The sequence below is a fragment of the Dermacentor andersoni genome, chromosome 8 (assembly GCF_023375885.2).
Source record: "Dermacentor andersoni chromosome 8, qqDerAnde1_hic_scaffold, whole genome shotgun sequence".
Lineage (NCBI taxonomy): Eukaryota > Metazoa > Arthropoda > Arachnida > Ixodida > Ixodidae > Dermacentor > Dermacentor andersoni.
The window spans coordinates 15,637,709-15,653,197 of record NC_092821.1 but is presented as its reverse complement, the minus strand read 5'-3'; the positions used below and the strand labels follow the sequence as shown (position 1 = coordinate 15,653,197).

Genomic DNA, 15,489 nt, shown 5'->3' with positions numbered 1-15,489 from the left:
CAACGTGTTGTTCATGGTGCCACTGCCAGCTGTTCCAAGGCACTCAATGCAATAGACAACACAATGCAATAGCCGATCAACAGTCAACAAATATTGCTGCGTAAAACTATGTGCAAACTGCTATCAAAATACAGTCGCCGACCAATAAATCGAACACCAATAATCCGGACATGCTTGGTAATTCGAACAGCCTTCGAGTACCATCACTGGCCCCTTAGACTTAATTTAATGTATAACGACGACCGATAGTTCAGACAGCCGCCAGTTCTACATTCGATTATCCGGACTCCGTCTGTGATGTAGCGTACGCTAACACTGGCGCCGTTATCTCCTCTGGTAACCTCCACAATACATCAAGTATGGCCTCAGAGATTACACACTAGGTGGTAATCTCTGAGGCCTTGCCTTGGTTGCCGCTCTACGCCTCTGAGATTTAACTGCAACTGCCAATCTTGGAGGCTTTGCCTGAATTGTGAGGTCACATCGACATCGTGGTCATCACATCCTTTACCGGCACCCCCACGCATGGCCCGCTATCGCCATTCTGTTTGTTGAGTTTGCCTTGCAGACAGCATTCTGCCATGCTGTGCTTGTTTCTTTAGTTTGCGTTCAAGACAGTGCTCTGCTGACTCAAAGAAGTCTTTCTCGTGAAGTTATTGATAAGCCACGTAAAATGGTCCCAACGGCCCTCGCAGTGTGAATGAGCCCAAATCCGCAACTCAAGAGGCTGAACTGCCGTCTACCACAATGAGCTCAAATGTGTGCCAATTCCTGCCGCCGTTACATTTGAAGGCTTTGCAGACGACGACAGCGCAATTTTGTCGTGTGCCGAACTGAACGATGACAAAATAATTTAGCAAATTCTCCCACCGTCAAATGGCAACTCTGACTCAGATGATGATGTGCCGTGTGCTCCGAGCCTTCCACATGCGGATCTGGCTCAAGCCTCTGCAGTCCTTGCATCGTCGTACAGCGAAACTTAAAACTGGTAGAAATACAGGCTGACTTGGTTGCACATAAATGGAAGTGTGTGCAGCAATGCATCGACCATTTGTTTGTTGCACAGAGACCTTGAAACGTAAATAAAGTGATCTTTTTTGGATACATTAGTATTTTCGCACATTCGATAGTTTGGACGTATTTATGTTCCCCGTGGAGTCCGAATTATCGGTCGTCAACAGTATCTATACACTACCAACACTCTTGTCTCTATTACACTACACCACCAACCAACCGCGAAAAGACGCGTTCATTTACTCAATATATGTTGGGAGCACCCGACAACACTGTGACATCAAATTGTCGTAGGCCGGAGCTACTAGATGGTGCTATTTATTTTCAAATTTTGCTAAAACAGGCAATCAATGCATGACGTTGGAGGAGGCATGGCCAATGCGATAGTATCACTGAAGTGGATCGTTTCAGAATACGGCCCCTGTATTGGAGCATACTTGACAGTGCAAAGATTTGACGGCCATTATGACCTTGCCAGGGGCATTCCCCCCCTCATCCTGCAGCAGCCTTGGGTATCTGCAACCTTTAACAGCTCGCCTGGAGAAGACCCAGAAGAATGGCTCGATCAATTCGAGCGTATGGCTACATTCATCATGTGGGAGGATGACATGAAGCTCCATTATGTTTTCTTTACCCTCGATGGCCCTGCAAAAACATGGTACAAAAGCCCACGAGGCCTCGTTGGCGACGTCGAATCTTTTCAAGACTGAGTTCCCAAAGACATTTACCAATATTTTGTGCAACAAAAGGGCTGAGGTTTTACTGCAGTCAAGGGTCCAAAAGCCAAATGAAACTGTGATCATGCATGTAGAAGAGATGAAGCTCCTATTCAGGCAAGCGTACCCAAAAATGACAGAGGAAAAGAAAATAGAACTTCTAATACAAAACATAAAGAGCCCCTTTTCACTGACTTACCCGCAACCCACCGAAAACTGTCACCGAATTCACACATAAAGCATCGATTATTGCAAGGAGCTTAGATGTGCGTGCTCACCCATACAACCGCATAGTGCATGTCTCCACTATCGACCTGCCAGTATTTCCATTTCCGTTTCATTTATGCTGCAGCCAAGCATGAGCTGCACCACCTTTCCCCAACACGGGTACACATGTTTGACTTGCAAGAGAGAAATTAGGAGACTGCACCTAGGTGATATGGAAGAGTACAGGCTTTGCTCCATTCGTCCCTAGTCAGTGGCAATGTCCACTACCCGAGAGCCAGCGCTTTACTCCCGTACGGGATCATAGCGGCCCATACAGAGTCCGTAATGGGGAAGCATGCAAACGAACAGGCTAGCTTAGCAGGACTCTTTGAGGAACTATCAGAAATTGTTTGGGATATCATTACCCTTAGTGAGATTAGAAGAACTGGTGAAGCCTATACACTGCTGACTAACGGCCATGTCCAAAACTATAGAGGTATCCCCGACAAGAAGCAATACGAGGTAGGATTCCTAATCCATAAGGACATAGCGGGCAACACTAATGAATTCTACAGCATTAATGACAGGGTAGCAGTACAGTAAACCTCATTAAACCGTACCCGCTTAAACAGTAGTTTTGCTTTAAAAGTAGTAAAGTCAAATCCCCGACTCAGCGGCCATTGAACATAATGTGTTTTGTATCCGCATAAGCCGTACCAGGTTATTGCGTACGTGTCGGTTAACACATAGTGTTTCCACTTTTCGTCGCGCAAACACGGTGGTGGGTCATCTCCACCTGGCGGCTGTGAAGTTTGCACGTGAAGTCGCATGAACATCAACATCATTTTGGCGCCGTGCCAGAGAGCGTTGTGGCGTCGGGCAAACGAGGACTCGCATCATGCCGAAGCTAGGATAAGCAAGACGCCGAGTGCTGAGCATAGAAGAAAAATTAGACATTGTTCGTGCTATCAAACGTGACACTAAGAAGTCGGCGCTGGCATGCGACAGGGATCTGCTGTTGACTACGGTGTGTGGCATTTGTAATGCGAAGAAGTTGCTCGGCAACACTGCTGTGACCACGAAGAGCTGTCGGCTACGAGGTTCGACTTTTCGCCATTGTTGCCTCCGTTGTTGCTGAAGTGTCAACTAGCGACAGTGATGAGGACGACACGGAAAGCGGCAACACCGGGCGTTTGAGGCCCGACAGTAACAGAAGCTGCACATTACATCAGCCTCATGAATGCAATCGTCGCGATGAGAACAGTACCCCGCAATGAAAAAGGCGCCCCGCGACTTCAGCAGCCCTACTGCGTGCGTGCACGGAGAATACGTAACGCCAACGAGGAATCTTCCATGCGAGTGCTTGGTGAGAAGAGGGGGTTGGCTGAAAAGCTGGCACACAGCTTCAGTAAGTTTAAGGCCGCTGTCGTCGCTGCTAGGCCACTGCGGCATCAAACGAAAATAACACTTTTGTTGCGCGAAGTGAATAAATATTGCAGATTTATTTTCCCTTTCATCACACTCTCTCCGAGTTCCGTGTTCCGTTTTTGACAGTAAGTGGGCACAATTTCGTGCTCTTTTGGTTAAAAAGTGTTACCATTTAGTACGCACTTTTTCCAAGCTCTGGCCAACTACGGTTTAATGAGGTTTCACTGCAGTCGTAATCAAATGTAATGAGAGGTATATATTAAAGGTAGCACAAGCCTACACTCCAACATCCAGACACAATGATGATGAAGTAGATCAGTTTTATGAAGATGTTAAATTAGCGATGAGAAAAGTGCAAACTCGGTATACTGTAGTAATGGGCGACTTCAATGCAGAAGTGGGAAAAAAGCAAGCTGGTGAACAAGCACTTGGCAACTGATGCGTTGATTCTAGGAACGCTAGAGAGATGCTGGTAAAATTCGCAGAAAGGAATAAGCTGCAAACAATGAACACCTTTTCAGGAAGCGTAGCAACAGAAAGTGGACCTGGAAAAGCCCTAATGGTGAAAAAAGAAATTAAATTGATTTAATATTTTCTGCCAATCCCAGCGTAGTACAGGATGTAGATGTGATTAATAGGGTAAAGTGCAGCGACCATAGGTTCTAATGAGGGCTAGGATTCACCTCAATTTGAAGAGAGAAAGTGTAAAATTGGTCAAGAAGAAATAGGTCAACCTAGAGGCAATAAGGGTAAAAGCAGACAAATTTAGGCTGGTACTTGCAAATAAATATGCAGCCTTAGAACAGAGAGATGAAGATGACATAAGAGATAATGAACGAAACCATAACTAGGCTGGCTTCAGAGGCAGCAATTGAAGTGGGGGGCAAGGCACTAAGGCAACCGTAGGCAAGCTCTCCCAAGTAACAAAGGACCTAATAAACAACAAAGAATGAAAGTGTCCGACTCAAGAGATAAGATAGAATTCTAGGAACTGTCAAAACTGATCAACAAGGCGAAAATAAGTGATATTCGAAACCATAAGATGAGAAAGACTGAAGAAGCCGTAAAAAATGGATGCAGCCTGAAGTCAGTGAGAAAGAAATTTGGCATAGGACAGACAAAGATGTATGCACTGAAAGATAAGTAGGGTAATATCATCAGCAATCTCAAATATATAGTAAATGAAGGAGAAGAATTCTATACTGACCTGTACAGTACCCAGAGGAGTTAGGATACCTCCATTAGAAACAGTAATGAACAGGATACAGAAACTCCTCCTATAACTAGCGATAAGGTCAGAAGGGCCTTGCAAGACACGAAACGAGGAAGAACGGCAGGAGAAAATGGAATAACAGTCGATTTAATCAAAGATGGAGGAGACGTAATGCTTGGGAAAACTGGCGGCTCTTTATACAAAGTGTCTATCGATTGCAAGGGTCCCAGAAAACTGGAAGAATGCAAACATTATACTAATCCACAAAAAGGGAGACGCTAAAGAATTGAAAAATTATAGGCCCATTAGCTTACTCCCAGTATTATATAAAATATTCACCAAGGTAATTTGCAATAGAATAAGGGCAACACTGAACTTAAGCCAACCAAGGGAACACGCTGGCTTCAGGAAGGGGTACTATACAAATGGATCACATCCACGTCGTTAATCACGTAATCGAGAAATCCGCAGAGTACAATCAGCGTCTCTAAATGGCTTTCATAAATTCAGTAGAGATACTAGCAATCATAGAGGCATTACGTAATCAAGGAGTACAGACCGCTTACGTAAATATCTTGGAAAATATCTGCAGAGATTCCACAGCTACCTTAATTCTTCACAAGAAAAGTAGGAAGATACCTATAAAGAAAGGGGTCAGACAAGGAGACATAATCTCTCCAATGCTATTCACTGCATGCCTTGAAGAAGTATTCAAGCTATTAAACTGGGAAGGTTTAGGAGTAAGAATCGACGGCAAATACCTCAGCAACCTTCGGTTTGCCGATGACATTCTTCTATTCGGCAATACTGCTGCAGACGAGTTACAGCAAATGATTGAGGGCCTTAACAGAAAGAGTGTAAGAGTGGGGTTGAAGATTAATATGCAGACGCAAAGATACTGATCAATATCCAGGCAGTCAGCCTCTAGAGTCTGTGAAGGAGTATGTTTACCTAGGTCAATTACTCACAGGGGAACCTGATCATGAGAAGGAAATTTACAGAAGAATAAAAATGGGCTGGAGCGCATTCGGCAGACATTGTCAGATCCTGACTGGAAGCTTACCATTATCATTAAACAGAAAGGTGCACAATCATTGCATTCTACCGGTGTTGACATACGGGGCAGAAATATGGAGCTGACAAAGAAGCTCGAAATCAAGTTAAGGATTGCGAAGCAAGCAATGGAATGAAGAATCCTAGGCATAATGTTAAGAGACAGAAAGAGAGCAGTTTTGATCAGAGAGCGAACGGGTATAGCTGATATTGTAATTGACATTAAGAGAAAAAATGGAGCTGGGCAGGTCAGGTAATGCCCAGGTTAGATAACTGTTGGACCATTAGAGTAACAGAATGGATACCAAGAGAAGGGAAGCACAGTCGAGGACTGCAGAAGACTAGGTGGAGCGATGAAATTAAATTCGCGGGCGCTAGTTGGAATCGGTTGGCGCAAGGCAGGGGTAATTGGAGATCGCAGGGATAGGCCTTCATCCTGCAGTGGACATAAAATGGGCTGATGATGATGACAAAGCAACTAATTCACAGTGACAACATGCCATTACGCATTGGTCTGCGGCTGCTGAAGGGGCATCTGCCTAAGCCCCCATCCCCACACTTTGCTCCCCTTGGCAGTAACCCTACACGTCAGACTTGGTGGTAGTGAATCCACTACTACAGAAGTAGAAGGGTGAATTGATACACTGCAGATTAAAGAAAGGGAAAGAATAAAAACACAGTTCAAACAGGCATTCGAACAACGGACGAATCATGAGTGCAGTGGTGTGGTCGCTACACCATTCCAGTGTATTTACCAGCAGTCGCATAGTGCAGCTTGGCTAGGGACGAACAAGCAAAAACGTGCTTGTGTCCGTAGTCCACACAGTCCCCACATTTTCACTCACGTGCCTGCACCATAGGCAAAACAGAAACACGCATTAACCTGCACACGACATAGGCAAGTACCTGCTGTTTGCGGGAGATATATGACGTTGACTGCAAGGAACTGCACCGGCTGCTGCCATCACTGTCACACCCTCAAGATCATGGCATCGTCCTTGAAGGAGTTCGAAATGCATTGGGAATTCCTCAGGCAATGGCTTTTGAACAGAAAACCTCAAACTGTGACGTATACCACCACAGTATGCAGCGAGAGGCATCCTGCCAACCAACGCTGGGAGCGCTATGTGCGGCCCCTGCAACCACAGTCGCCCACCCATATATTTGGAAGCTTCGCCAAGCAAAGCAGACCTCTGAAGGACCCCCGACCAACAACGTTCACTGTCCTTCCACTGCAGTGAGCTCGGCCACATTCTGTGATATTGCTCATACAAACACATGGAACATGGTTTTGCCCTCGACGCACCACGACCCGAACAGCGATCCAGCAAAATAAAAGATTGCATGCGCCGCCCCAGCTACTCGCCCAGCTGTTCATCGAGGTCACCGTCACCTTATCCACAAGCACTGCGTCACCAAGCCAAAGCTATGAAGCAGAACGACTAAAGAAAATGTTCCCCAGACCTCATAAGGGAAACTAAACACAACCTACAGAAATGTGGTTGCTTGCTGGTGAAGTGACAAAAGTCCTCCTCCGACCACACCACATGACGACGGTGCACCTGTGATGCTGCCGCAGTTACTACGAGGATGGCACACACAAAGAAGTGCCAGTACAAGTGATGCCACCACTCTGAGAAATGACGATGTGCCCCAGCCACAATCACATCACCCACTGGAGCCGTGACCCGACACCAAGACCGATGTGCAACCTGAGGGCAATAATCCATGAACTGGACGTAGTTATAGACTGCCGTAATGTCACAGCATTAATCAACACGGGAGCCGACTATTTCGTGATAAGCGGAGACTTTGCTGTGCAGCTAAAGAAAGTGACGATAAAATGAGACAGTCCCCAGATCCACACAGCCAGAGGCCTTCTCGTCTTGCCGATAGGACAATACACCATATGAGTTAATGTCAATGCATGTACCTATCCTGTGACCTTCACAGTCCAGCAGCATTGGTCCTGTCATGTCATCCTGGGCATAGACTTCCTTAACTTCCTTAATGAGCATCATGTGCTCATTGACTTTCAATCCAAGCTCATGACAGTTTTGATGGGCAAAGCCATACTGTTGAAGATAACCCTGGGGCATCACCCAGTCCTGAGTGTCCTCGACGAAGAAGTGAGCATACCACCCTGACCAGGCATCACTGTCCCAGTGTTTACTCGAAATCCTGAAAACATCGAGGGCATCATCAAGAGAAACAAGCAGTTGCTCTTGGACAAAGATCTGGGCATCGCAAGGGTAATCACCCATTTCTGGGTGAAAAAGTCAAGCTGCTGGTGGCAAACTTCAGCAAGAAATTCCGACACCTCAACAAAGGCCCCACAATTGCTTTCTTGAACAAACTAAAAAACATTCAAGATGCCTTCTCCCTTTTCGGCCCATCTCCACAAGACTCGTATAACAAAGACCATAGGCCTGCCTTCAACATCAACCCAGCGCACTTCAGGCACAGACAAGACCAAATCCACTCTCCTTCAGAGTTACAGGGACTGTTCTGCATCCTCATGGTCCTAACAAACGCCGATTGCCAAGCATCGCATCATAACTGATGAACGTGCCCAACCTCTCCGCCAGAGCCCCTACTGTCTTGTCGCAGGAACGTCAATCCTGCGAGATCAAGAGAACGAGATGCGTTGCAATGACATCATTCAGTCTTCCAAGAGCTTTTTGCGCAGCACCGGTTATCCTTATCAAAAAGAAAGACAGGAGCCTAAGGTTCTGCGTCCATTACTGTATATTAACCAGCATAAGGAAGAAAGCTGTTTAAAGGATGGACATTTGGGCGAGTTGGTACTGGTTGAACATCTTGAAGGGGCAGCGCAAGACGACAAAGACAAAAAGGCAGGAAACGCACAGGACAGGAATGAACATTGCACATAGCAATGAGACTGCAAGGGAGATTATTCAGGCCTACTATATCAGAAAAAAAAAAAAAAGATCGGATTGTGTAAGCATGCCTTCATTAAATTTGAATGACAGTGAATTTGCATTTTTAAACCGCTTCATAGCGTGGCATTAGATTATATGGTTTTGCCGTTTGCCTGTGCACTGATAATGACGCCATTGATGGGAGAGCACGTGGGTATAGGTTGCAGCATTTAAGTTTCTGTATGCTTTCTAATAAAGTTAGTTGCGAGTTCAGCGCTGTCCTGTGTGTTTCCTACCTTTTTGTCTTTATCGACTTGCGCTGCCCCTTCAAGATGTTCAGAAAGCTGTCTACCCGCTCCCGCAGATCAACGACACCCTTGACAGACTCCACAATGCCAAGTACTTGTCCATGGATCTGAAAAGTGGGTACTTGCAGATTGAAACTGCCAAGAGAGACCGCGAAAAGACGGCCTTGATCATCTCAAGAGTTATTTGAGTTCAAGGTCATGCCATTCAGGCTTTGATCACCACTGGTAATGTTCCAACGAGTAATGGGCACAGTGTTGGCTGGTCTCAAGTGGCAAACCTCTCTCCTATATCTGCGTGGCCTTCACAGCGAGCTTCAATGAACACCTTCAGAGGCTGAAGGCAGTACTGGACACAGTCAAGTCTTCTGGACTTACCCTAAAGCCTGAGAAGTGCCGCCTCACATACCAGGAGCTGCTGTTTCTCAGGCACGTCATCAGCAAGGATGGTGTACGCTCCGACTTACAGAAGACGATCTCTCTTGTGCAGTTCCCACGATTTGTCCAGAACTTTTTGCGCACCACTGGGCCTTTGACCCAGCTGACAAAGGCAGATGTGCCATTGAAATGGGAAGCACCACAAGCGGAAGCCTTCAAGGAACTTCAGCATCGTTTACAGTCCCCTCCTGTCCTCACATTCGAACAAAAGTGTCGAGACGCAAATTCATATAGACGCGAGCAGCATACCTAGGTGCTGTCCTCCTTCAGAAAACAACAGGCTGGAGAAAGTAATTGCCAACACTAGCTGTTTGCTGTCAAAGGCCAAGGCTAACTATTCAACTACCAAAAAGGAGTCATCTTAGCGATATTGAAATTCCGTCCATACTTCTACAGCCAATCATTCAAGATTGCCAGTGACCATCACGCCTTGTGCTGTCTTGCCAATTTGAAGGACCCCTCCGGCAGCCTTACTCTGTGGAGCCAGTGTCTCCAAAAGTTCGTCACCATATTATATAAGTCCGAGCGGAAGCAATTAGACGCCAACTGCCTGCCAAGAGATTCTGTGGATGCATCACCGAAAGAAAACGACGATGACGCTTCCCTTGGGCCTATCAATAGCAGCACTCTTGCGCAGCAGCAGCGCTCAAACCCCGAATTAAGAGCGTCTCATCCAGTACCTGGAAGGCAAGGCGTCTTCAACCCTTCCAGCATTCTGGGTTGTTGTGGCAGTGTTGACAAGAGCTTTGCGCCCAGCAAGAACGCCTACCTTTTGGTCATCGCCAACAACCTTCTAGAAGAAATTCTCCAGGCTTCCTATGACGAACTGACAGCTGGGCACCTCGGGTATACCTGGGCTGTGTCCAAGTGTGATATGCGCATGACGACATGCTTGTATTGTGAGACTTGCTCGAGGACTGCAACATGTACCCAAGGAGGAACAAGCAATATCCGGGGAAAAGAAAGACAGGTCGTGGCGAACTGAAAAGGGAGAAGAGAAAGCGCGAGGGATGGGCGGACGAGAGCGTGCACTGTGGGGCTCAGGAGGCGAGGTGGTACGGGTTCAAAAGGAGATGGTACGGGTTCAAAAAACAGCAGCTGAGCACCCCAAGGGAGATACAGAAGGCAGCCCTGCAGGTCCATGCAACCGGACTGTTTCGGGGACGTCCACGGACGACGCTCCACAGTCAAGCTGTGCTTTCTGGATGAAACAGACTGGCCAGTCAGATGAAAGGACCTCGGCCCCCCTGACCAATCAATGCCAAGCGCTGAACCCGTACCCGGCCCTTCCAACGTCTCCTGAAGAACGCAGCTTCAGCCCAATCGTCGAACATGCTGGTCGTGACTAGCAAGCATGGCATTGATGACAGAGTTGACATGGGGCTCTGCGGCTCGTTTACTGCCACTTTCTCAGAACTATCCCGTCGTCTGGGCCAAAGCAACTCTACCAATGAATCCGTGTTTACACAATCACTGTGACTATGACTTACCGCGTCATTAACGGGCGGAACAGTGAAGTATTTAAAGGAACTCTATAACTTTGATTGCCTCCTGCCTATACGCTCCAGCCTACTTTAACAATGCCATCTTCCAAGTGCTCCTGCGTAGTAAATATAGCTTATTCCCTTTTATGAAAGTGTAGTGTGAAAAGATTGCATTTTGTATAAAAACGGCTGTCTGTAATTTGCGCCAAGGTTGCCCTTCCATGCGCGTGTCCTCACAAGAACCTGACTTTACACCATGACAAATACTTCTGGCCACAACTGTCCACCAACATTGCACGGTACATAAGAACCTGCTGTTTCTGTCAGAGACGAAAGATGCCACTGACCAGAGCAGCTGGACTGCTAAACCCCCCATCGACGAAGTCTTTCCAACAGATGGGAATGAACTTCCTCAGCCCCTTCCCAACACACACTTTGGGCAACAGGGCCAAAGGATATGGAGTGGACGGTGCAGTGGTGTGTTTGCTAACCTGTACGAACGCGTAGGTGCTGCTTCATGCTGAATTTATGGAAGAAGCTCTGAGAGCATGAAGGACACTGAGAAGATATTCTCATGTTGTAGTGACAGTGAAGAACGATGTGGTATCAAAACTGTGAGTTACAAATTCAACTCTCTATTGGGCGAACTTGTGCCCAGCAAAACAAGTAACACTCCAATGCACTGATAGTAGCAAGTAAAGTCCGCAAGCGTGGAAAATCTGATCTACGAGTCAAGCCTGTCGGCTTTTATACATGACTCGTCGAACACTGCTGGTGCCTGCATGGCTTCCAGAAACTACTACACAATTCGTGTCGCACATGCCATCTGATTATACAAGGTTCGACGAGAACACACACAACAGACAGAATCAACGATAACACTAGAGTAAGTTCCAAGTCGTTCAGGCGCATCTTTAAGTTGTTAGCGGGTGAAATGCAGTCCCAGAGAAAATGATAAGTAGGCACACATGTCCATATTTCACCTGTGTGGATGCGCAGATGTCTTCGCAAGCTGGACTTATGCGAGAACTTCTGAGGGCAAGAAGGGCACTGGAATGGCTTCTCGCCTGTGTGGGTGCGCAAATGCACCTTCAGCCTGTACCTTTCCGAGAACTTCCGAGGGCACAAATCACATTTAAATGGTCGCTCGCCAGTATGGACCCTGATGTGCAATTTCAGCACATAAGCCTTATCAGTCTCATAGTCACAGAGGTGACAGCGGTGGCGGAGTCCCTGGTGCGAGTTGTCACCCTCAGCTGTTGATGACAATACAGAAGGCCTTGATGCTGCACAAATAAAACAAAAATAGAATGTATTACAACATGCAAAAGAACACATAACCTAAAGCTGATGATGAGTTTTCTTTTCATATTTTTTTTATTATTGGAGAGGTCTTGAGAGAGATTTCAGGCATGATGGAAGAAGGCAGGTGGCTGACCTTCTTGATTTACTCCAAATTTTGCTATTTGAAGCTTAGTGACCCTACTCGCGAAATCTACCTGTTTTCACTGAGAAAATACTTTTTTTTCATTAGTATGAAATAATAAAGTGAGAGAACGTAGCTTATGCTAGTTTTCACCTTTGTGCCATAGTATAATAATTCACATTGCTCTTGGCAAAGAGATAGGTTTGTCTTGACCGAGTTTGTCAAAAAGCTTCGACCCAATTCGCCCTCTCATCCTCAAGAATGATTTAGTGGTCACATGTGATATTTGCAAAACTTCACTGACAAATCACTGGCACCAGAACAAATTTATCTCATATGAAACTTCATCAGCAGGTTTCTCCTTCTTGACTGAACGTAGAACTTTGATGATCTTTACATACGCTCAGATTGAAAGAAGCCAGCGAGGACAGACATGGCCTGTCCGAGTGACATCTCGCCGTTTTTTCATCCAAGAAAACTACTCAAACCTGGCCATTACTAACAATAATCCTTACAGGCTTAACGAAGTATAACAACACCTTGAGTTGGAGTTTTGCCCAAAAGAAAACAAATGGACACACACACTCCTCCTTGTGATTTGTCATCAGACACTTCTGGCAAATGCTTGCAGGTACTGCAAGAAGTCAAGACAAACCTATCTCTTCGCCAAGAGCAATGGGAATTATCATACTACAGCATAAAGGTGACAACTTGCATAACCTAAACAGCTGCACGCACAAGTGAGGTAAGTGTGCACATTGTCAGATTCTGGTTGCTTAGTTTTATTGTGACACTCCAGGCGCATTTCTGCCGTCGACATCGCTGTGAGGTTCCGTATGAGCGAAAGCATGAGAGGGTGAGCCGGTAAGCACTGTTCAATCTAGCATGTGCAAGCGACAAATGTGGCCTGGAGGCGTGCCCTCTCCTGTCACGCGCGAGGCAGGGCGGTCAGGCAAGGGAGGAGGGGTGGTGCTCTCCGGCGGCTGCTGGGTACCTCGATGTCCTCCTCGCCCTCTCCTCCATATAGGCTAGAGCCAACCGCGGCGTCTACTACTACGTTGGCCACGCGAATTGTGGACGCCGTTGTAGACGCCTTTGGCGGACGTCGTAGGGACGCGTTGCCAGTGCTCGTGTGTCTTGAAAGTGATCTGCGACGTGGTCAAAGTGCGCCCACACGGTCCTCATCTTCAAAGCGATCCGCAATGTTTGCAGAGTGCACATAGTGCCAGTAGCGTCAAATGCACTGTGCTTTCGACATTTCACTCGTGTTGAAGGGACAAATGCATGAAGGTCAATCCGCTTGCTGCTGTAGCAATTGCTCCCTCCAGAATTTTGACAGCGAGTTAGAGCGAGATGTGTTTATGTTTACCTCTGCACGCATGATACCGTGACGGTTAATTTGGTTGGTTTGAATTCATGATAGAACGTGACTGATGATGATGATGACGATGTATGGGGTTTTATGGTGCAAGGGCCAAGTATGGCCAAAAAGCGCCATGTCTGTGCTAATGAGTTTGCAGTGTAATTATGATTACTATGAAGTTGGTGTGACGTGGCTGTAAAGGGGCCTTAAAATACACGCTCTAAAGTGCGTAATATCTGTATAATAAAATTATGGTGATGACATATGACTTGTACTATGAACATTTAGATGCATTTAAAAAGAATGATACGATAGGTAAAATATATCAGATTATAAGAAATGCTAGAGCACTACTGCCTCCTTAGAGCCCTTGAAACACAAGGGCCTGGAGGCACGTGCTATGCAAAACAATTATCGCAGTGGCATCCTCTGGAGAGAGAAGGCGCTACGAATGCATGGGACTAATAACATGTAAGACCACATCTCTGAGGAAACCTAGGACTGTGTCTGTATTAAAAAGCGGTTCTGGGCCAAGAAGCATTGCAGGATGAAGAGGAATGTGCTGTCGGTATGCTAATGAAAAATGTCTCTGTCTCTCAGATTCGGCTTCCCGACACTCCAGGAGGACGTGGAGTACGGTCAGCCTCTCCCCGCATCTACCACAGGTTGGAGGCTCACTTCCGGTGAGTAGAAAATTATGGGTGCCAAATGTGTGTCCTATTCTGAGACGACAGAATAGGACATCTGTTCGGCGCGATTTTGTAGTAGAGGGCCAGAATCCTAACTGTGGTTTTATCAGGTGGAGCTTATTATCAGTTTCCGCGTCCCACATGCGTTGCCAGTGGTCTCGCAATCTCCTTCGCAAGAAAGGTCTCAGATCTGTGATAGGCACCGCAGCAGTAGGGTTAATAGCTTGCGATGCGATTGACGTGGCCATCTCGTCCGCCAGAACGTTACCCTCGATGCTCCTATGGCCAGGCACCCAGCATATAATGATATGCTGGTTAGATCTGTACGCTTTACACAAGACGGAATATAGTTCATTAAGTACTAGATTTTTGTGTGTATAGAGTGACATCAGGGCCCTCACGACACTTAGGGAGTCGTTATATATTGCTGACTTTTGAAGTTTTGATTTTCTTATATGCTTCACTGCAGACAGTAATGCGTAGGGCTCGGCCGTAAATATACTTGTTTCCGAATGTAGTACATCGGATTCTGAGAAGGATGGGCCGACGGCAGCATACGACACCCCGGCATTAGACTTCGAAGCGTCTGTGTAGAACTCTGCACAGGAGTGCTTGTGCTGGAGTTCTAGGAAATGAGCTCGTATTTCGATCTCTGGTGCGTGTTTTGTTACTTCTACAAAGGATATGCCACATTCTATGACCTGCCACTCCCAAGGCGGTAACAACTTGGTTGGATGCATTAGGCGAAGCTCGAGGAGTGGGACATGCATCTCATCACTAAGGTCCCTCACTCGAAGCGAGAAAGGCTTTCTTACAGAGGGACGATTATGGAAAAGTGTAGTGCAGGTGATATCGTTAACAGTGTTAAATCATGGATTTTGATGATTGGAGTGTATTTTTAGGAAATATGTAAGGCTGATTTAAGTTCTCTATAGATGGAGGGGCCATTCATTTGATTCCGCGTGTAAGCTTTCAATTGGGCTTGTTCTGAAAGCGCCAGTGGCTAAACGGATACCTAGATGGTGGACAGGATCTAGGATCTTTAGTGCGCTCGGAGAGGCAGAGTTATATACGACGGCACCATAGTCCAATCGTGATCGAATTAGGCTCTTATAAACATTCATCAGACACTTCCTGTTGCTACCCCATGTTGAGTGGGATAGGATTTTAAGCAAGTTCATTGTCCTTAGACATTTTTCTTTAAGATAGTTAATGTGCTGTATAAAAGTAAGCTTGGAGTCAAGTATAATACTTAAAGATTTGTGTTCTTT

The 15,489-nt window shown here is 46.3% G+C and overlaps 1 protein-coding gene across 2 annotated transcripts in view; it reads right to left on the bottom strand.

Moving 5' to 3' along the window:
- Positions 1-15,489, bottom strand: part of LOC126526639 (uncharacterized) — a 68,846-nt gene that overhangs the window by 16,244 nt on the left and 37,113 nt on the right. For both annotated transcript variants that reach the window (XM_055068326.1, XM_050174504.2), the window contains one exon: positions 11,724-12,026. In XM_055068326.1, the coding sequence (XP_054924301.1) occupies positions 11,724-12,026 (303 nt within the window). The remainder of the gene's footprint in view (positions 1-11,723; positions 12,027-15,489) is intronic.